At 48.9% G+C, this 22,857-nt stretch overlaps 1 protein-coding gene across 2 annotated transcripts in view; it reads left to right on the top strand.

Moving 5' to 3' along the window:
- Positions 1-18,654: 18,654 nt before the first annotated feature.
- The window catches only part of PRODH (proline dehydrogenase 1), a 184,784-nt gene continuing 180,581 nt past the window's right edge, over positions 18,655-22,857 (top strand). For both annotated transcript variants that reach the window (XM_075320217.1, XM_075320208.1), the window contains exons 1-2: positions 18,655-19,021; positions 21,540-21,748. In XM_075320217.1, coding sequence (XP_075176332.1) covers positions 18,698-19,021; positions 21,540-21,748 — 533 coding nt within the window. In that variant the 5' untranslated portion in view covers positions 18,655-18,697. The remainder of the gene's footprint in view (positions 19,022-21,539; positions 21,749-22,857) is intronic.

Below are 22,857 nucleotides of genomic sequence, written 5' to 3'. Positions count from 1 at the left end.
CTCTAAGAGGATCCCGCAATGGACCGCATGTGACTTAACTATGTGTGTTTGAGCAAAGGGTCTGAATACTTATGACCATGTGATATTTCAGTTTTTCTTGTTTAATAAATTTGCAAAAAATGCCACATTTATGGGGTTTTTTTCCCTGTCAAGATGGGGTACAGAGTGTACATTAATGAGGAAAAAAAGGAACTTTTTTGAATTCACCAAATGCTGAAATGAAACAGATTAAAAAATGTAAAGGGGTCTGAATACTTTCTGTACCCAATGTATCTGACACTGACGCAGGAACAGACACAGATTTGAATGTGCACGTACATCCTAGGTCGTGAATGGGTTAAACTCCCCTCAAAATTTCTGGCCATTATTTTTTCCCAGCACAGCTGTACCCTCAACAATGAGGTACAGTTCATCCCTAGCATAGAGCCTGCATTTTTTCTATATCCAAAACACAGTAAAAATCAGGATTACTTACCAGTAATGTTTTTTTCTAGAGGCACAACAGCACCACCAGAGCGATAGGTCCGCCCCTCATTTGGCCAGGAAGCCCACTAAAATAAAAGGGCAGCACCTCTCTACCGCATCAGTTAGGCTACAGAGCACAGAGAGGAGTACCAAAAAATAAACACAAGGTTGATCCAACACCAATGAACACACCCACTATTCGTGGAAGGCAAAAAACGTAAGTGAAAAGGAAAAAGGAGGTGGGAAGCAGTGGCACTCTTGTGGCTCTGGAAATAAACATTACCGGTAAATAATCCTGATTTTTTCCATCGCCACAACAGCGCCACCAAAGAGATTTGCAAGATAACACCATTAGGGAGGGACCACAGCCTGTAGAACCTTTCTACCGAAAGTCATATCAGATGTGGCTGAAAGATCTAGCCTGTAGTGCCTAAAAAAAAGGTGATCGGAGAAGATCAGGTGGTTGCTCTGCAAATGTGATCCAGAGGTACATCTGCATGTTCCACCCAGGAGGTCGATACAGACCTTGTAGAGTGTCCCTGAGGTACTGGACTACCCTGAGCAACGTATGCCTCCTTAATAGCCTCTTATACTCATCGGGCAATAGACCCTTTTGAGGCCGAACAGCCCTTCCTCGGCCCTTGAAAACAAACAAACAAATGCCTGACTATCTTCATAGTGCCGTGACTTCCAGATAATATAGAAGAGCCCTTCTAACATCTAAGGAATGAAACTTCTCCTCCCCTGGGTTCTGAGGAAAGGAACAGAAGGAGGGAAGGATGATCTCATGTGAACGGTGGAAGGATCCCGCCACCTTATGTAAAAAAAGGCTGGGTCAGTACGCAGGAACCCCATCTTCCCTAATCTGGGTATATGGAGGGCAAATCGAGAGGGCCTGAAGGTCACTAACCCTACAGGCTGAGGTCAGCGTAATCAGAAGAGTCACCTTGAGTGTGAGGGAACGAATGGAGGAGTGGGCAATGGGTTCAAAGGGGGCCCCCATAACTGCATCAAACACCAAATTAAGATCCCAAGTAGGGAAAGCTAACAGGGAATCGGGATCTGCCTTTGACAGGAAGAAATGGACCATTTAATACATCTATTCCCCGCCAAATTGTAATTGAACAGGGCCCCAAAGGCTGACACTTGCACTTTTAAAAGGTACTGACCGACAATCCCAACTCCAAACCACCCTGAAAAAACTCCAGAATTGTACTGACAGGAGTGCCCACCTCTGGGGAACTACCGGTGGAGGAGAGAAACTTCCACCACACCCTGGCATAAATCCTAGTGATGGAGGGCTTTCTACTATGTAGGAGAGTGGAAATGAGGTTTGAGGAACACCCCCTACTTTCTAACAAATCGCCTTTCAAACTCCAGGCCATCATATGGAGGCTGGAAACCTGGGGATGGAGTAGAGGTCCATGAGAGAGAAGATCCGGCCTCTCCAGCAGAACCCACCAATCTGACACTGACAGCCTCTGGAGCCAGTAAAACCAAGCTCTCCTGGGCGAGATGGGGGTGATTCGGATGACATGAGCCCCGTCGTCTCTGATCTTCCTCAACACGGACGGGACTAAGATGAAGGGAAGAAAGGCATAGAGGAGACCTGAGGACCAAGGGATCTGAAAGGCATCTACTGGCCAAGGTCTGTCGTTGGGATTCAGAGAGCAAAACCTGGTTACTTTCCGAATGGACCTGGTGGCAAACAGATCTAGAACCGGAGAACCCCAAAGGCGCACAATGTCCCTGAAGACGCCCGGGTGAAGGCAAAATTCCCCCTGACAAACTAAACAGCGACTTAAGAAATCGGCCACTGTGTTGTCCACCCCCCTGATGTGTAGGGCTTTAAGTAACGACAGGTGGACCTGAGCCAAGGAAAAAATGTGGATGGGTGAGCTCCATGAGAGCTGGTGACAGCGTACATCCCTGGTGATTTATATAGGACACCGCTACTCTGTTGTCTGACAGAATACGTATGTGGCGACCCGATAGAAGGGCGAGAAAGGCAAGAAGAGCTTTTCCTATGGCACAAAGCTCCCTGAAATTGGATAAACCCTGGCTTTCTAAGGGATTCCATTGACCTTGCGTTAGCTGGCCCCGTTGGTGAGCCCCCCAGCCGAGTGCGCTGGCATCGGTAGTAATTGTATCTGAAACTGTGACTGCCCAAGGGACACTCACTGTTAGATTCCGGGTCTGCAGCCACCAACGGAGAGAGTGACAGACCTGGGAAGAGAGTGTTATGTGCCTGTCCAAACACTCTCCTAACCGTAGCTGCGCTAGCAAGACCTCCCTCTGAATGAAGTTCCCGGGAATGTAATTGAGCCCAGGGGATGGCCGGAAGACAAGCCACCAGGAAACCTAACATTGACATGGCCTCTCGGAGGGTCAGGACTGGAGTAGAGATGGCAGTGTGCACTTTTGCCCGTATTGACACCACCTTGTCTGGGGGCAGAAAGCACTGCTGGTTTTGAGAGTCCAGGATCAGGCCGAGAAATATCTGACTGGTGAGGGGAATCAGCCGTGATTTGTCGAAGTTAATGAGCCATCCCAGGCTTTGTAGGATATGACCGACTGAACCTTAGCCATACAATGTGCCTCCGATGTGCCTACTATTGGGAAATCGTACAGATAGGGCCCTATCAAAACATCCCTTACTCGAATGTGAGCCATAACCTCTGCCATCACCTTTGTAAACACCCTTTGAGCCATAGCCAAGCTGAATGGAAGGGCTCGGAATTGAAGGTGCTTCATTTGTTCATTGATAGGCAGGGACACCCTTAAAAACTGCTGGTGTGAGGGATGGATCGGGATGTGATAATAAGCATCCCTGAGATCAACCACTGACATAAAACATCCCTGACCGACTGCATCTAGAAATGGTGGGAGATGAAATACTGGTTTAACTTCTTTAACCCTAGAACGCATACCTGGGGCCTCGCAGGCCTGCTAGGTCATTTGTTGGTAGATTGAATTGCTTGCGCGTTCTAGGGTTAAGTTGATTATTGTCCTGAATGACCCTTTCGGCTTGCGTATCAAAAATAGTGGGGAATAAAATCCTCGGCCCTCTTCTCCTTTGGGAATTTCGACCAGGACTCACTTCAGTATGAGGTCTTGTACTTCCCGCTGTAGGGCTATCTGTTTCTCCTGCGACCTGCCAAGCGATGTAACAATTAATGACCCTCTAGGGGCCGATGAAAATTGTAGCTTGAGACCAGATCTCACAATCTCAAGAATCCAGGAGCTGGAGGAAATTGTATGCCAGACGGTAAAAAAAATGAGGAATGTCTATCTCCCACCTGAAGAGTGGGTTTACTGGGTAGACTTCTTACCTCCCTGGGAAGGGCCAAACATGAACCCAGACCGCCGCCTCTTCCTCTTTGGCCACCTCTCCTGTGATGTTGCAGTCTTCCTCCAGGTAGCTTTTGTTCCTGAAGGAGCTGGTTCTAAAGGAAGCAGAAGAAAGAGTGGGAAAGCCTTTCTCCTGATCTCAAGCCTTTTCCAAGATTTCATCCAGAGGCTTACCGAAAAGGAAATCCCCTCCACGTGGCACGGCACACAAACTGGATTTTGATTGAGTCCCCGTGGCCAGCATTTTAACCATAATATCTTCCTAGCTGAGTTGGACAAAGCTGCAGACTTAGCTGAAAGGTGTAGCGTGTCTGCAGATGCATCAGCCAAAAAGGCAGCAGCACCCTTAAAGGGAAGGTGTAAAAAAAAAAAAAAAAAAATTAAATAACTGAAAAAATATAAAGTATTAATGTTATGTTTAAATAAAATTGTTTTTAATTGAGAAAGAGATATATATATATATATATATATATATATATATATATATATATATATATATATATATATATATATATATATATATATATATATATATATATATATATATATATATATATATATATATATATATAAAAAAAAAAAAGACCCATTTTGTTGATGGCCACAGAGTGATCCTAATACATCTAAAGTGTCACCAAGGCCAGCTACATAGTGCTCCACTGTATACCGCGCCGCACTATATCCCAATGCCCCCACACTGCCTACTGACGGTATCCCAATGCAGTCACCTCAGACCTGCGCCACGCCAGCCTGCCCTGTCAGACATCACAGTACGAGCAGCAGAGGTCCAAAGTGAGCACACGTGGAGAAAGGGGTTCGCGGCAGAGTGCAGGGGAGGGGGGGGGTCCGCGGCAGAGCGCAGGGGAGGGGGGGGTCCGCGGCAGAGTGCAGGGGAGATGAACGGCTGAGTGAGGGAGCAGCACGCCAGGATTAGTAACAGTGCAATCACCCTTGCCCGGCGCCGGTACTCACCACATCTATCCCAGCGGGTGACAGGGGGAAAGTGCACACGTTGTAAGCTCCACAAAGATGGCACGGATATTACTCTGCTGTGATCTGGACAGCCTAGGGAGCGCGTCCATTTCACAATAGACACCTTCTGTATGTAACTAAATGGGGTCGGATCCTGACCACTGTCTTCTATGCCCAGGGGGCTGCCATAAAAGGAGGTGAGTAATTGTCGCTACAAAAACCAAATCCATGATGGCAGCCCCCAGTGCTTCAGTAAAACTAGAATTAACCCCTTCACGACCGCGGGCAGTAAAGTTACGTCCTATTTTAACGTGACTTAACGACCAGGGATGTAACTTTACTGCCTAAAGTTCATTTGATTGCCGTGTCCATAGCAACGGCTTTCAAATGATGTCCCCTGCTGTTTCTTACAACAGGGGACCTTTGTTTGACCCCGGGGGGGTGTGGCATCGCCAACCCCCATCGACGATCGGTGTGATTGGCTGTTCAAATCTGAACCGCCAACCACATCGTTCGCACTGATTTCGGCAAAAATAATGTGAGATCCGGCTATGAGGTGCCGCAGCAGCTGCAGATCATAGCTGGACCTCAAATATGTCGCCCCCCCCAGTACTGATTGGAGTGATCGTGCTATGACACGCAATCACTCCAATCAGTGTGCAGTGGGGCAGTCTGATCTGCAGGTGGCCGCCCTCCCCAGGCCTGTGCTGGTCTGGGAAGCCCTCCCCCAACATGTCTGCAGCGTGCACTGGCTGGTACTTGTGGTACCACGCCACCGCTGCTGCTGCCGCCGCTAATGTCATCGCTCCTGCTCCACGTGAGTATTGCGCTCCCCTTGCAGCCTGTGCGTTCTCCTGCAATGGCCCCTGCCCGTGCCCCCCCTGCAATCTTCCCCCCGACATCCCGATCTGCTCTCCCCGCGATCTGCCTGCCTCCCCATGATCTCTATTCTGCTTCCTTCCTTCTGCCTCTCCCGTTCTGCTCTCCCCCTCCCCCTCTGCTCTCCCGCTCCCCCTCTGCTCTCCCTCTCCCCCCGACGTCCTCTTACCTGCCTTCACCGGGTCGTCTGAGGTCTTCACTGGCCTGATCACATCTGACTCCATCGCTGGGTCCTTCCTGGGTCTTCTGCTGATCTGTACAACGTCCTGCCTGCTGCTACTGTAAAGCTGTCCATCTCGCTTGCCTTTTGTTCCTCCTGCAGTTCTTCTGGTCAGTGATCCTCCTGCTAATCCTCTGGGTACTGTGAGTTTAACTTTTTTTTTTTTTCTGTATCCCCTGTCCCTTTTTACACATCATCCGTCAGTGCGTCCCGCCGAGCGCTGATCAGGGATGCAGATAACGGATCTGCATCCGTGGTCAATTTTTGGCGTGGCTTTTTTCCGTATCCGCGACGCTTTTTGTATCGCATCCGTTCGTGCGTCCCGCCAAGCGCGGATCAGGGATGCACATAACGGATCAGCATCCCTGCTCAATTTTAGGCGTGACTTTTTTTTCCGTATCCCATACGCTTTTTGTATCTCATTCGACCGTGCGTCCTGCAGCAGTCGATCAGTGCACCGCGTCTGTGCGTTTGAAAAGTCAAATGGCGTTCCTTCTCTTCTGAGCCCCGCCATAAGCTCAAACAATTACTTCCCACCACATATGAGGTATCTGCATACTCAGGAAAAATTGCACAATACGTTTTATGGCACAGTTTTTTTGGTAAAAAAAAAAAAATAAAATAATTTTCACGGTTCAACGTTATCAACTTCTGTGGAGCCCCTGGCGGTACAAGGGGCTCACCAAACATTTAGATAAATTCCTTGAGGGGTCTAGTTCCAAAATGGGGTAATTTGTGGGGGAGCTCCACTGTTTAGGCACCATAAGGGGTCTCCAAATGTGACATGGCGTCCGCTAATGATTCCAACCAATTTTGCTGTCAAATGGTGCTTCTTCTCTTCTGAGCCCCGCCATGCGCCCAAACAATTACTTTCCACCACATATGAGGTATCTGCGTACTCCGGAGAAATTGCACAATACGTTTTATGGTGCATTTTTTCCTGATACCCTTGTGAAAAAAAGCTACCTGGTTCAAGTAACAGTTTTGTGGTGAAAAAATAAAAAAAAAAAAAAAAAAAAAAATTGTATTCATGGCTCAACATTATCACCTTCTCTGGAGCCCCTTGGGGCTCGCTAAACATCTAGATAAACTCCTTCAGGGGTCTAGTTTCCAAAATGGGGTCACTTATGGGGGAGCTCCATTGTTTAGGCACCTCAGGAGGTCTTCAAACCCGACATGGAGTCCGCTAATGAGTGCAGCTAATTTTGCGTTCAAAAATTCAAATGGTGCTCCTTCCCTTCCGACCTCTGCCGTGTGCCCAAACAATTGATTTTTTACCACATATGGGGTATTCGTGTACTCAGGAGAAAATGCAGAATAAATTGTATGGTGCACTTTGTCTTTTCTCCCTTGTGAAAATGAAAATTTTATGGCTAAAGTAACATTTTTGTGTTAAAAAGTAAAATTTTCATTTTTTCCTTCCACATTGCTTTGGTTCCTGTGAAGCACCTAAAGGGTTAATAAACTTCTTGGATGTGGTTTTGAGCAGTGTGAGGTGTGCAGTTTATAGAATGGGGTCACTTTTGGGTACTTTCTGTCACCTAGGTCTCTCAAAGTCACTTCAAATGTGATGTGGTCCCTAAAAAAAAATTATTTTGTAAATTTTGTTGGAAAAATGAGAAATTGCTGATAACCTTTGACCCCTTCTAACTTCCTAACGAAAAAAAAAATTGTTTCAAAAATTGTGCTGATGTAAAGTAGACATGTGGGAAATGTTTCTTAGTAACTATTTTGTGTGACATATCGCTCAGATTTATGAGCATAAATTTTCAAAGTTTGAAAATTGCGAAATTTTCAAAATGTTCGCTAAATTTCCTACATTTTCACAAATAAATGCAAAAAATTTCGGCCTAAATTTACCACTGTCATGATATGTTACAAAAAAAAACAAACAAACAATCTCAGAATGGCCAAGATCCGTTGAAGCGTTCCAGAGTTATAACCTGTCAAAGTGACACTGGTCAGAATTGCAAAAAATGGCCCGGTCATTAGGGTGTTTTAGTGGCCGGGGGTGAAGGGGTTAAATAAAAATTAAATAAACAGTGATTTTAATTTTGCAATAAAATTACTTGATTTCATAATCACTATTATTAATACAAAAATAAAAAAAACACGACACCCTTCCTTTAACCTGTTAGAAGGTGTCGAATAACTGCTCACGAGGAATATTAGCCTTTAAATGGTCCTCCAGCTGTTGCATCCAGACTATCAAAGACCGGGCCTCACACGTTCCTGAGACCGAGGATTGAAGCGCTCCCGCTGAGGTCTTCCACGCTGACTTAAAATAAGTATCAGCTTTTCTATCCAGGGGGGGTCACGCAGAGTGCCTATATCTTCAAACGGCAGGGCAGACTTTTTGTCTGTTTTGTTGCACACTGCCACGTCAATTTTGGGGCAATAGTCCCAAAGAGTAGAGTCCTGCTCCTAAAAGGGATACCGGTTCCGAAAGGAAGGGGATATAAAGGATTTTTTATCCGGCTTCTCCCACTGCTCCAATACTAATTGTTTAATCTTTGAATGGACAGGGAAGGAGCATTATTGTTTATGTTCCAACCCACTGAACATAAGGTTTTCCAAGGATTCCAGGCCTCTCTCATCCACCAACCCCATTGTGGAATGGACTGCCTTCACCAGTCGGTTAATGTCTGTAGTCTGAAAACAAGGTCTGCCCTCTAGGTTATCATCCGAGGAAGACGAGGCGGAAGACTTGGAATCGGAAGATGATTCAGTGGATTCCCTTGTCCGATTGGTCACCTTTGTGGGGGATCTGCTAATACTGGGCTGAGGTAACCCACCTAAAGCATCTTTTATCTCTACCCTGATGACATCATGGAGATTGCTATTAAAATCCGGGACCTCCTCTGCTATCGTCTTCTGGATACAGGCCTGGCATAGCTTTTTATCCGATCTTGAAGGCAGAGGGGTTCTACATAAGATACATTCTTTATTGTGAAGCTTCTCTGTACGCTTCTTAGTTCTATCCTAAGGGACAGAAGACAGAGAAGGGAACCTAGTAAGTAAGACCCCATAAGCCGTCACTTACCCCTGAGACCGAGGCCATACCGAGTTCTTGTGAGAGGCAGGCGGAGGACTCCCGCGGGAACCTTTTGACCGCTGGGCACTACTGAAGTGGCTTCCTCCACTCTCTCTCCGTCTGGATGGCTATGGCAACGGCTGCTGGGAAAGCTCCTGATTGTCCATAGTACTCCACGACAGAAGTAGAGAAGTGGTATCTCCAGAAGCGCGGTGATGAGCAGCGCCATCTTGCTGGAGCCTGCGCATAGCACACTTTCGGTCTAACGTCATCTCCTGCCCGACCTAGAACTCAGTCACATTGCCAGCACAGCGCGTCCTCCTCCATGCCAGCGAATCCCAGCTCCCGGTAAGTGACAGATATGAACCACCACAGCCGCGCTGGCCTGCGGGACACAGCCTAAGTCAGTCAGCAATCCAGCGTGTACCACTGTCAGCATGACGCTTGACAGGACACAGACACGGAGGCCAGTGTATCAACTGCAGGGATACCCGAGCAGGACACAGACCTGGCCTGAAAAACCGGCGTATACAACCGCAGGCGTACTGACCCCCACAGGACACCGGCCCGGCACGGTGTACCGGTGTATACAACTGCCGGAAAACCCCAAGCAGGACACAGCCCCGGCATATATGACTGGCATATACCACTGCGGGGAGGGAATGTCACTCCCGGCAGGACACAGACCCGGACATGAGACCGGCGTATACAGCTGCCAAGGGTCACCCCAACAGGATACAGACCCAGCCGAACAGCGTATACAACTGCAGGGGTTTTATTCCCTGCAGGACACAGACCCGGTCAATAATTGAAAAGAAGAAGTTGAAGCCTCTGAATAAACACCAAGGACCCCAACCTCAGCCGTCCTTTACTGCGACAGCGCCACAGCACTTCAAGGTCTCCAATCCTGGGACAGGAAACCGAACTGATGCGGAAGAGAGGTCCTGCCCTTTTATTTTAGTGAGTGTCCTGTCCAAATAAGGGGCGGACCTATCTCTGGTGGCGCTGTCGTGGCGACGGGAAAAAATAAGCAATCAAAAATGTTGCATCTACCCCAATATGCTATCAATAAAATATCAGCTTATGGCGCAAAATACAAGCCCTCACACAGCTTTATTGACCAAAAAATGAAACTGGTCCAACATAGTGACATAAGCAACATTTTTTTTTTCTTTTACAGATTTAGGATTTTTTCCATAACTTATCCCCTTAACAACTTATGAATTACTATGTGCATCATAGTCTCCCTGCTTTCCTACAGGCTCGCATGTCGAGCTCACATCTTTGCTTGCACATCGGTTGATTTAATCAGCCGACATGTGCCTCTAACAGCGATGGGTGTTATGGCGCTCTGCACACGGCTATTGACCTGTTAAAGAGAACCTGTTACCAGATTTGCCCCCTATAAACTGTGGCCACCAGCAGTAAACTCTTCTATACAGTATTCTAGCATGCTGTACAAGTACCAAAGCCAATCTGTAGAACATAAAAAAACGCTTTTATTATACTCCCCTGTGGGGCGGTTCAGTTTGATGGTGATGGATGTTGCTGGTCTCAGGCCGACACCTATCTTCTTGCGATCGCAGTCCTCCTTCCCTGCTCCATGTGGATGATGTGTCCTATGTCATCCGTACAGAGTCCTCCATTGTGTTACTGAGCACTTCTCTCTGCCCTGCTGAGGGAAGAGCAAAGTACTGTAATGAGCACGTAAAAGTCAAAGAATGTCTGCGCACTACAATACTTTGCTCTGCCCTCAGCAGGGCAGGGGGAAGTGGACGTGCGCAGGAGCACAATGGAGGATACTGTGTGAATAATGTAGGATGCATCATCCACACGGAGCAGGGAAAGAGGACAGCGATCACAGGAAGAGAGGAGGCACCAGACCGAGACCAGCGACACCCATTGGACCAAACCGCCCCACAGGTGAGTATAATAAAATCTGTTTTTTGTTATATAGATCAGCTTAGGCACTTCTATACAGTATTCTAGACTGCTGTATATAAGCGCTTACTGGTGGTGGCCACAAATTATAGGGGACATATCTGGTGACAGGTTCCCTTTCAATGTAGCTGTCAATCTCAGAGTCAAATGTAATGTGTACTCTTCTGAACCCTTATTGGCGCTCCCATGACGTGATCATGGGGCGCAGATGGGCTGTCCAGACAGCCAGGGATCAACTGATGGCCACTCTGTTATCACAGTACTTCTATGACAACCAGCCTGGCAGTCATAGGAGACTGATTTCTTCTATATACTGCAATGCTGTAATAATGTAATAATACAGAAATACAGTACAAAAGTAAAAAAAATGGATAAAAGTCCAAATCACCCCCTTTTACCACATTAATGGTTAAAGGGAAAGCTGTCAGGTCCCATATACCTTCTAACTTACAAGCAAGGTGATCTGTGGTCTAGAAACCCCTTCTTACCAATCCCTGTGTTGTAATATTCTGTAATATGAATGTATATAAAAAAAAAGTTTTATATCTTACATGTTCCCTATGTAAATGATCAGAGGGTCTAGTCCCCTGGGTGTCGTATCGCCCCGTGGGAGTTTGTATGCTTTCCGTGGTATCATGCTCCCGTGGGGTGACACCATTGATTTACATGAACGACGTCACCGTCAGCTTCTTGAGATCCCGCGTGTGCGCGCTTGCCATTCCCGCAGCCTTGTTATCCGGGTGCTTGCTTGTCGGCTTCAGACGCGCATGCTCAGAAGACCCCTGAGGTTCTGACATGTGCAGAGCACGTCTGAAGCCGGCAAGTAAGCACCCGGATAACATAGCTGCGGGAATGGCAAGTGCGTACACGTGGGATCTCAAGGAGCTAACAGTGACTTCGCTCGTGTAAATCCATGTTACCACGCCCACAGGAACCCTCTGATCATTTACATAGGGAACATGTAAGTAATAAAACTTTTTTTTTATATATACATTCATATTACAACACATGGATGGGTAGGAAGGGGTTTCTAGGCCTCACATCACCCTGCATGTAGTTCAGAACGCATATGGGACCTGACAGGTTCCCTTTAAGAAATAGAAAAAAAATAATAATTGGCATCACTGTATTCATAAAAGTCTGATCTATCAAAATATAAAATAAATTAACTGAATTGGTAAACAGCATAAGGAAAAAACCGAAACAAACTGCCATAATTGCAGATTTTCGGTGCCGCAAGAGAAAAAAACATTATGTTAAACAGGCAATAAAAACATCATATATAGCCCAAAATAATATCAATAAAATCAACTTGGGGTGCAAAAAAACAGCCCTCACACAGCTCCAGATTATAAAAATTTTAAAAGTTATGGCTCTTGGAAAGCGTAATACAAAAGCAAAAATTATTTTTTTTTTCACCACTGAAATAAAACAAAAACTATACTTGTTTGGCATCACGTAATCGTACTGACAGAGACTCATGCTGCTAGGTAAGTTCTATTGTAAAATGAACACTGTAAATAAAAAAAAAAAAGCAAAATTCCACATACAAAGCCTTGCGAAAGTATTCGGCCCCCTTGAATTTTTCAACCTTTTCCCACATTTCAGGCTTCAAACATAAAGATAAAAATTTTAATGTTATGGTGAAGAATCAACATGTGGGACACAATTCTAAAGTTGAACGAAATGTCTTGCTTATTTTAAACTTTTTTAAAAACTAAATAACTGAAAAGTGGGGCGTGCAATATTATTCATCCCCTTTACTTTCAGTGCAGCAAACTCACTCCCGAAGTTCATTGGGGATCTCTAAATGATCCAATGTTGTCCTAAATGACTGATGATGATAAATATAAGCCACCTGTGTGTAATCAAGTCTCTGTATAAATGCACCTGCTTTGATTATCTCAGTGTTCTGTTTAAAGCACAGAGAGCATCATGAAGAACAAGGAACACAACAGGCAGGTCCGTGATACTGTTGTGGAGAAGTTTAAAGTCAGATTTGGTTACAAAAAGATTTCCAAAACTTTAAACATCCCAAGGAGCACTGTGCACGCGATCATACTGAAATGGAAGGAGTATCATACCACTGCAAACCTACCATGACCCGGCTGTCCAGCCAAACTTTCATCTCAAACAAGGAGAAGACTGACTGCATCTCTGATCAAGAGGTCCATGATCACTCTGGATGAACTACAGAGATCTCCAGCTGAGGTGGGAGAGTCTGTCCATAGGACAACAATCAGTCATACACTGCACAAATCTGGCCTTTATGGAAGAGTGGCAAGGAGAAAGCCATTTCTCAAAGATATCCATAAAAAGTGTTGTTTAAAGTCTGCTACAAGCCACATGGGAGAGACACTAAACATGTGGAAGAAGGTGCTCTGGTCAGATGAAACCAAAATCGAACTATTTGGGCAAAATGCCAAATGATATGTTTGGCATAAAAGCAACACAGCTCATCACCCTCAACACACCATCACCCCTGTCAGACATGGTGGTAGCAGCATCATGGTTTGGGTCTGCTTTTCTTCAGCTGGGACAGGGAAGATGGTTAAAATTGATGGGAAGATGGATGGAGCCAAATACAGGACCATTCTTGAAGAAAACCTGTTGGAGTCTGAAAAAGACCTGAGACTGGGACGGAGATTTGTCTTCCAACAAGATAATGATCCCAAACAAAGCAAAATCTACAATGGAATGGTTCACAAATACATGTATCCAGGTGTTAGAATGGCCAAGTCAAAGTCCAGACCTGAATCCAATCGAGAATCTGTGGAAAGAGCTGAAAACTGCTGTTCACAAACGCTCTCCATCCAACCTCACTGAGCTCGAGTTGTTTGCAAAGGAAGAATGGGCAAGAATTTCAGTCTCTCGATGTGCAAAACTGATAGAGACATACCCCAAGCGACTTGCAGCTATAACCGCAGCAAAAGGTGTTGCTACAAAGTATTAACTTAAAGGGGACGAATAATATTGCACGCCCTAATTTTCAGTTATTTATTTTTTAAAAAAAGTTTAAAATAAGCAATACATTTCGTTCACCTTCACAATTGTGTCCCACTTGTTGTTGATGCTTCACCATAACATTAACATTTTTATCTTTAGGTTTGAAGCCTGAAATGTGGAAAAGGTTGAAAAATTCAAGGGAGCCCAATACTTTCGCAAGGCACTGTATTTTGCTATTTCCCTGCACTTGGAATTTTTTTTTCCCACTTAAAGTTACATCATATGAAAATGAATGGTGTTATTAAAATGTACAACTCATCTTGCAAAAAACAAGCCCTCACACAGCTATTTCGACGTAAGAATATAAAAAACGAATGGCTCTTGAAATAAACGGAGGCAAAAATGTAAAATCGCCCGGTCCTAAAAGGGTTACATAGAAAAAAATGCACGTTACCCTTGGTATTGCTGTAATTATTCTGTCGTGGAGGATTACATTACCAGATCAATTTTACCGTACAATGAATGTCATAAAAACCAAACCCTAAAAACAATTGTGCAAAAATGCAATTCCTTAATCTCCCTGCATTTAGAAAAAACATTTCCCCTATTTTACAGTTTATCACATGGTAAAATTATTTGGGACACATGCTAAAAAAATAAAAAATAAGAAAAAAAAAATAAGGCCTCATATGGATATGTGGATAGAAAAATACAAAATTATGCCTCTTGTAAGAAAGGGAGAAAAAAACAAAAATGCTAAATCATCTGTCAGAGAGGTTGATGGATGTCTCTTTTCTGAAGTCCCAGGCATCAGCAATATTCCATATTTCTACTCATGCTGCCTGTCATTTTACATGGTGCTGTGCCCTCCCCCAATTTTTCTGGGGTCTGTTCATGTCATCGGTAGCTCTGCTTTTCTCTGGAATCAGCCACGATGCTCAGCTGGTCTTATCCCATGACTTGCTGTCATCAGCACAAACCAGCATTCCAACTCTACTACTCCCCACAGACTATTGTCCTCCTCCTCACAGAACTATCGGTTCCTCCTCCACCTCGCCCCCCTCTCACAGAACCATCGGTCCTCCTCCACCTCGCCCCCCTCTCGCAGAACCATCGGTCCTCCTCCACATCGCCCCCCTCTCGCAGAACCATCGGTCCTCCTCCACCTCGCCCCCCTCTCGCAGAACCATCGGTCCTCCTCCACCTCGCCCCCCTCTCGCAGAACCATCGGTCCTCCTCCACCTCGCCCCCCTCTCGCAGAACCATCGGTCCTCCTCCACCTCGCCCCCCTCTCGCAGAACCATCGGTCCTCCTCCACCTCGCCCCCCTCTCGCAGAACCATCGGTCCTCCTCCACCTCGCCCCCCTCTCGCAGAACCATCGGTCCTCCTCCACCTCGCCCCCCTCTCGCAGAACCATCGGTCCTCCTCCACCTCGCCCCCCTCTCGCAGAACCATCGGTCCTCCTCCACCTCGCCCCCCTCTCGCAGAACCATCGGTCCTCCTCCACCTCGCCCCCCTCTCGCAGAGCCATCGGTCCTCCTCCACCTCGCCCCCCTCTCGCAGAGCCATCGGTCCTCCTCCACCTCGCCCCCCTCTCGCAGAGCCATCGGTCCTCCTCCACCTCGCCCCCCTCTCGCAGAGCCATCGGTCCTCCTCCACCTCGCCCCCCTCTCGCAGAGCCATCGGTCCTCCTCCACCTCGCCCCCCTCTCGCAGAGCCATCGGTCCTCCTCCACCTCGCCCCCCTCTCGCAGAGCCATCGGTCCTCCTCCACCTCGCCCCCCTCTCGCAGAGCCATCGGTCCTCCTCCACCTCGCCCCCCTCTCGCAGAGCCATCGGTCCTCCTCCACCTCGCCCCCCTCTCGCAGAGCCATCGGTCCTCCTCCACCTCGCCCCCCTCTCGCAGAGCCATCGGTCCTCCTCCACCTCGCCCCCCCTCTCGCAGAGCCATCGGTCCTCCTCCACCTCGCCCCCCTCTCGCAGAGCCATCGGTCCTCCTCCACCTCGCCCCCCTCTCGCAGAGCCATCGGTCCTCCTCCACCTCGCCCCCCTCTCGCAGAGCCATCGGTCCTCCTCCACCTCGCCCCCCTCTCGCAGAGCCATCGGTCCTCCTCCACCTCGCCCCCCTCTCGCAGAGCCATCGGTCCTCCTCCACCTCGCCCCCCTCTCGCAGAGCCATCGGTCCTCCTCCACCTCGCCCCCCTCTCGCAGAGCCATCGGTCCTCCTCCACCTCGCCCCCCTCTCGCAGAGCCATCGGTCCTCCTCCACCTCGCCCCCCTCTCGCAGAGCCATCGGTCCTCCTCCACCTCGCCCCCCTCTCGCAGAGCCATCGGTCCTCCTCCACCTCGCCCCCCTCTCGCAGAGCCATCGGTCCTCCTCCACCTCGCCCCCCTCTCGCAGAGCCATCGGTCCTCCTCCACCTCGCCCCCCTCTCGCAGAGCCATCGGTCCTCCTCCACCTCGCCCCCCTCTCGCAGAGCCATCGGTCCTCCTCCACCTCGCCCCCCTCTCGCAGAGCCATCGGTCCTCCTCCACCTCGCCCCCCTCTCGCAGAGCCATCGGTCCTCCTCCACCTCGCCCCCCTCTCGCAGAGCCATCGGTCCTCCTCCACCTCGCCCCCCTCTCGCAGAGCCATCGGTCCTCCTCCACCTCGCCCCCCTCTCGCAGAGCCATCGGTCCTCCTCCACCTCGCCCCCCTCTCGCAGAGCCATCGGTCCTCCTCCACCTCGCCCCCCTCTCGCAGAGCCATCGGTCCTCCTCCACCTCGCCCCCCTCTCGCAGAGCCATCGGTCCTCCTCCACCTCGCCCCCCTCTCGCAGAGCCATCGGTCCTCCTCCACCTCGCCCCCCTCTCGCAGAGCCATCGGTCCTCCTCCACCTCGCCCCCCTCTCGCAGAGCCATCGGTCCTCCTCCACCTCGCCCCCCTCTCGCAGAGCCATCGGTCCTCCTCCACCTCGCCCCCCTCTCGCAGAGCCATCGGTCCTCCTCCACCTCGCCCCCCTCTCGCAGAGCCATCGGTCCTCCTCCACCTCGCCCCCCTCTCGCAGAGCCATCGGTCCTCCTCCACCTCGCCCCCCTCTCGCAGAGCCATCGGTCCTCCTCCACCTCGCCCCCCTCTCGCAGAGCCATCGGTCCTCCTCCACCTCGCCCCCCTCTCGCAGAGCCATCGGTCCTCCTCCACCTCGCCCCCCTCTCGCAGAGCCATCGGTCCTCCTCCACCTCGCCCCCCTCTCGCAGAGCCATCGGTCCTCCTCCACCTCGCCCCCCTCTCGCAGAGCCATCGGTCCTCCTCCACCTCGCCCCCCTCTCGCAGAGCCATCGGTCCTCCTCCACCTCGCCCCCCTCTCGCAGAGCCATCGGTCCTCCTCCACCTCGCCCCCCTCTCGCAGAACCATCGGTCCTCCTCCACCTCACCCCCCTCTCGCAGAACCATCGGTCCTCCTCCACCTCGCCCCCCTCTCGCAGAACCATCGGTCCTCCTCCACCTCGCCCCCCTCTCGCAGAACCATCGGTCCTCCTCCACCTCGCCCCCCTCTCGCAGAACCATCGGTCCTCCTCCACCTCGCCCCCCTCTCGCAGAACCATCGGTCCTCCTCCACCATGCCCCCCTCTCGCAGAACCATCGGTCCTCCTCCACCTCGCCCCCCTCTCGCAGAACCATCGGTCCTCCTCCACCATGCCCCCCTCTCGCAGAACCATCGGTCCTCCTCCACCTCGCCCCCTCTCGCAGAACCATCGGTCCTCCTCCACATCACCCCCCTCTGACAGAACCATCGGTCCTCCTCCACATCACCCCCCTCTCGCAGAACTATCGGTCCTCCTCCACCTCGCCCCCCTTTCGCAGAACTATCGGTCCTCCTCCACCTCGCCCCCCTCTCGCAGAACCATCGGTCCTCCTCCACCTCGCCCCCCTCTCGCAGAACCATCGGTCCTCCTCCACCTCGCCCCCCTCTCGCAGAACCATCGGTCCTCCTCCACCTCGCCCCCCTCTCGCAGAACCATCGGTCCTCCTCCACCTCGCCCCCCTCTCGCAGAACCATCGGTCCTCCTCCACCATGCCCCCCTCTCGCAGAACCATCGGTCCTCCTCCACCTCGCCCCCCTCTCGCAGAACCATCGGTCCTCCTCCACCATGCCCCCCTCTCGCAGAACCATCGGTCCTCCTCCACCTCGCCCCCTCTCGCAGAACCATCGGTCCTCCTCCACATCACCCCCCTCTGACAGAACCATCGGTCCTCCTCCACATCACCCCCCTCTCGCAGAACTATCGGTCCTCCTCCACCTCGCCCCCCTTTCGCAGAACTATCGGTCCTCCTCCACCTCGCCCCCCTCTCGCAGAACTATCGGTCCTCCTCCACCTCGCCCCCCTCTCGCAGAACTATCGGTCCTCCTCCACCTCGCCCCCCTCACGGAACAATCGTCCACCTCCACCCCCCCTCACGGAACTATCGTCCACCCCCCCCCCTCACGGAACTATCGTCCTCCTCCACCCCCCCTCTCACGGAACTAGCGTCCTCCTCCATTTCCCCTATCCCCTGACAGGACTATCGGTCCTCCTCCACCCCACTTAACTATCGGTCCTTCCTATCACGTGGACCGCTCCGTGCCGCATAGCCCCTGATGATTTCTGTGATCGCAGCCGTTGCTTGGCAGCACAATACTTTGCAGTAATCAGCACCAGGCTGTATCCTGAATCTCCCGCCTTTTTACCTCAGGGCAGATAGGCAGAGTAGCTTTGTTTACAACTCTGCCGTGTCAGTAATATGATAGGCGGGAGCCAATCGGCGTGCGGGGGTGTGTGGCGGAGGCGGGGCTTGCTGTGTTTCCTCTCACACCCTCCTGGTGACATCTGCGCGCAGCTTCACGTGTTCTGGACAGACAGCATCACCCATGGCGTGCAGTAAGATGTCCTCGGCCGTCAGGCTGGCAGCAAGCCTCAGGTGCCCGCTCACACTGCCAGCACGGAGGAGATCCACAGTAGCTGCAGCCAAGGCAAAGGAGCAGGCAGCCGAGGAGGGGGCAAAGCCATGTCCACTGGTGTCCCAAGTGGACCACATGGAGAGGAACGTGCCCCACAAGCCTTGCCCTGCTGCCACCATGAGTTTTGACAACACGCAGGAAGCCTATAAGAGTAAGGCCACGTGGGAGCTGCTGAGGAGCATGGTGGTGTTCTGGCTCTGCTCTGTTGATGCCCTTGTTGACCGGAATCAGCAGGTAAGATGATGGCAGTGGGTGCCAGCGCATCCGTGCTGCCTCTAGCGCGCTGCCTCTAGCGCGCTGCCTCTAGCGCGCTGCCTCTAGCGCGCTGCCTCTAGCGCGCTGCCTCTAGCGCGCTGCCAGCTTGTCTTGTCAAGTGAGAGCCTGGGGCGCTTCATCAGGCCAAATATAATTGGCACAGAGGGGTCCATGAGCTGAAGTCTCTCTGCCCACTACCCAGTATGTTGGAAAGCATCTTCCCAACCTCCCCATCAATCACCGGTGTAAAGAAAGTGGCACCTCTATAGGGTAAATTGTGGTGGTAAAAGAGAGAACGTAAAAAGTGATTTCAGTGCAAGAGGGCATAATCCATATCAAAGGGATCTCCGGTGTTATATGTGGTCTTTACTCCAGAATAAAGCCTTACTGATATGGTCTGCTTCAATTCCTGACATTGTCGGGGTTCAGGAGGGTAACGCAGGCCCCACGCGTCAGCACCATGTTATCTGTGTGGAAAGTGCAGACGTGAAGTGCTGACCTTTCCTAATGACCACATATTACAGGGGAAAGACCTTACCCCCTAGCCCAACAGCACTAAAAAGTCATTTGGCTAGAAGTACCCCTGGCTCATCTCCGCAGTATACTGCCGGTGCCTCGGGCAGAATATACTGTTGGCAGTGCCACCTTTTTTATATACACTGACCTAAGACCTAAACAATGTATTTCAGGGTGATCCTCTTATTCACAGCTTTTTATCATCATATCCACAGTCAAAATGCAGATCTCCAACATACACGGCGCGTCCATTATTCTACATTAATAGTTGTGATAAAATTTACAATCACACTCCTGGCTAAGAGATTCTATCATGGTCCTCATTGTGGGACCGTACCCTAAGGGTTTCTTCAGACACCCATGAAATCCAGGCGAGCACGGACTAGCAGTGGGTCTACAGATCCGAACCCGGCAGCTTTATATTTGCCTATCAGATGCTGTTCGGGTCGGGAGACCTATGGACAGTCTTTACTCAGACCTCATTTCATGGACGTCTGAGACATCTTTTATGGTACAAAACGCAAAAATACAGGTGCACTCTGAAATGCTATAACAGTGATGGCCAACCATTTACGCTTAGTGTGTCAAAATTCTTTAACATAACAAAAGAGAGCATAACTGTTTCACTTCTGGACAGATCCATAATTTTGTGATATTTGTAGCTCTAATAACAAAAAGTTATATGATGATTATCTCCTCCCCCAGCAGTCATGTCCTCTGTAGTAATGTGCCCATCCTTGTCCCCTGTAGTAATGTGTCCAATCTTGTGCCCATCCTTATCCCCCTTCTTTTAGCAATGCCCCATTCTGTAGTAATATCCAGTATTTCTGCCACATTATACCATTTTCACATACACACATTTTAAAAAAAAAAAATTCTTCTCACCTGCCTTCCATTCACTTGGAGTCCTCTTTCCTGCTTCTTGCAGCCCACCTGACAATCACAGCCCTATGGCGGGGCAGCAGCTGTCTGCGCTTTACTTCTGATTTTTGATTTCCGCCACCATGCACAGAAACTCTCTGCAGAGCTTCATCAATGGCAGCCGTTGGCCAATCAGAGGCCAGCAGGCGACATCATATGACTGCGTCACCTGCTTGCTTCCGATTGGCTGGCAGCTGCCTTTGGTGAAGCTCTGCAGAGAGTTCCTGTGCACGGTGGTGGTAATAAAAATTCTGAAGTAAGGAGCAGATGGCTGCGGCCCCTGGAATCCCTAGGGCCACAAGAAGCTCAGTGGCCCCATGCGAGCCGTGTGTTTGAGACCCCTGGGTTAGAGAGAGGCAGGTTGCGTACTGCATGGTACGTAAGCACGCCTCACTCAGGACCCTGATATAAGGTATAGAACACAAATCGCCAGCAGCCGCATCCCGATCTTTAAGACAATCTATGGCCGCTGGCGATTTAACTGGAACTGCCCGGCCAGCCATTTCTAAACAGTTTAGCCACACATACAGTTCTGGTTAAATCACCGGTGGCCACGGCTTGTCTTATAGATTGGGACTCGGCTGCATGCCCCTACCGTGCGTGTTGGCAAAAATGGCTCTGTGTCACCACTAACACGCGTAGTATAGGTTAGCTATCACTGTGCTATAATATGTACAATTGAAATTTGAACTACATTACAGCTATAGAAACTGTTTATGAGCACCCAACAGCCAGCGACAAGGAGTACCTTTTTTTTTGTTAGGAGTCGGACCCTAACCTATAAACCTCTACCTGAGCTGAAAACCTATAGTTTTTAAGAGATTGACCACCGGTTTCACATTGATGGCCTATCCTATAGGGTTTTTTTTTTTTTTTCCCTGGGCGAGCCCCCACCCCAGTAGAGTACTCAGTGATTTGCGCCAGCTTTCGACTGTGCTGATTGTGTACTTTTTTGGTATGTATAAGTCAAAGTAAAACAAACAAGAATATTTCATGCAATAGTGTCTGTGTTTTTTTTTTTTTTTTTTTTCTTCCTTTACCCCCCTCCTTCCTCCTGAAGATACTCCAATTATCAAAGAAACTTCTCGGACAGACCCTCTTTGAGGCGATGATGAAGATGACTTTTTACGGACAGTTTGTTGCCGGAGAAGACCAGGAATCCATTAAGCCAATCATAAGGCGTAACAAAGCATTTGGGGTGGGGTCAGTGTTGGACTACAGTGTGGAAGAAGATCTTACCCAAGAGGAGGCTGAAAAGAAAGAAATTGAGTGAGTGTTCCAAATTGTTGAAAAAAATCCTGCATCTGTTTCTTTTTCAACAGACCTTTACTATTTTCACTATATTTGGCCATAAAATATGCAAATGTATTTTTTAACAATAATTATTATTGTTAAAAAAAATTATATATATATATATATATATATATATATATATATATAATTTTTTTTTTGAATGTGACATCACAAAAAACCTATATTTACTTTTTTTGTATTTTCAAAAAAAATATACAATACTCAAATCCATATTTCAGGTATACATGTTTACCTATTTGGCCCTATTCCTAAAGATACAAAGGAATCAGTTTGGTTTTTTTTTAATTTTATTTAAAGTGTATGTGTAACTCAAGGTTATTCTTCCTGATATCAGCATAAAATAGGGACAGAGACCCTTATTCTGTAGATACCGTATTTTTCAGATTATAAAATGCACTTTTCCTCCCAAAAATTTGGAGGAAAATGAGGAATGTGTCTTACCATATTTTTCGGACCATAAGACGCACCCTGGTTTTAGATGAGGAAAGTAAGAAAATAAAATTTTTAAGTAAAAAATGTGGTCATGACACACTGTTATGGGGCGAGGATCTGCTGCTGACACTGTTATGTTATGTAATGTCCCCAAATCCTCTACTAAGGTACCCCATCCTGGTAATGATCCTCCTGCCTTGTATATTATCCCCATCCTTGTATACATGTCCCCATCACATAAAAACAAACGTTTAGGCTATGTGCACACGCTGCGTTTTTTGGTTTTTGAATTTCATTCCCCAGCAAAGTCTGAGATTTCATTTTTGCTGTTTGCACATTAGGCTCATAACATATTCACTCCTTCGCTGCTCACCGGTAGTTGTGATTGGTTGTAGGCAGACCCCCCTCCCCCTACAGCCAATCACAGACGCCGCTGGACAGGTCTATATCGTACAGTAAATAATTAAAAAAACAAAAAACCCACATGCGCGCGCCCCCCCCCCCCCCAGTTGGCACCCTACTCAGATTACGTCGTTGCGCCCCCACTCATCCGTAGCCTGGCCCTTATAGACCCTATACTGACCACTTATCAGTGCTACTCATCTCATGTAGGGCCTTAAAAAATACACCGT

The sequence above is a fragment of the Anomaloglossus baeobatrachus genome, chromosome 1 (assembly GCF_048569485.1).
Source record: "Anomaloglossus baeobatrachus isolate aAnoBae1 chromosome 1, aAnoBae1.hap1, whole genome shotgun sequence".
In the NCBI taxonomy this organism is placed as follows: Eukaryota; Metazoa; Chordata; class Amphibia; order Anura; family Aromobatidae; genus Anomaloglossus; species Anomaloglossus baeobatrachus.
Note: the sequence above shows the minus strand (reverse complement) of the source record. Positions and strands in the feature narration are given on the sequence as shown.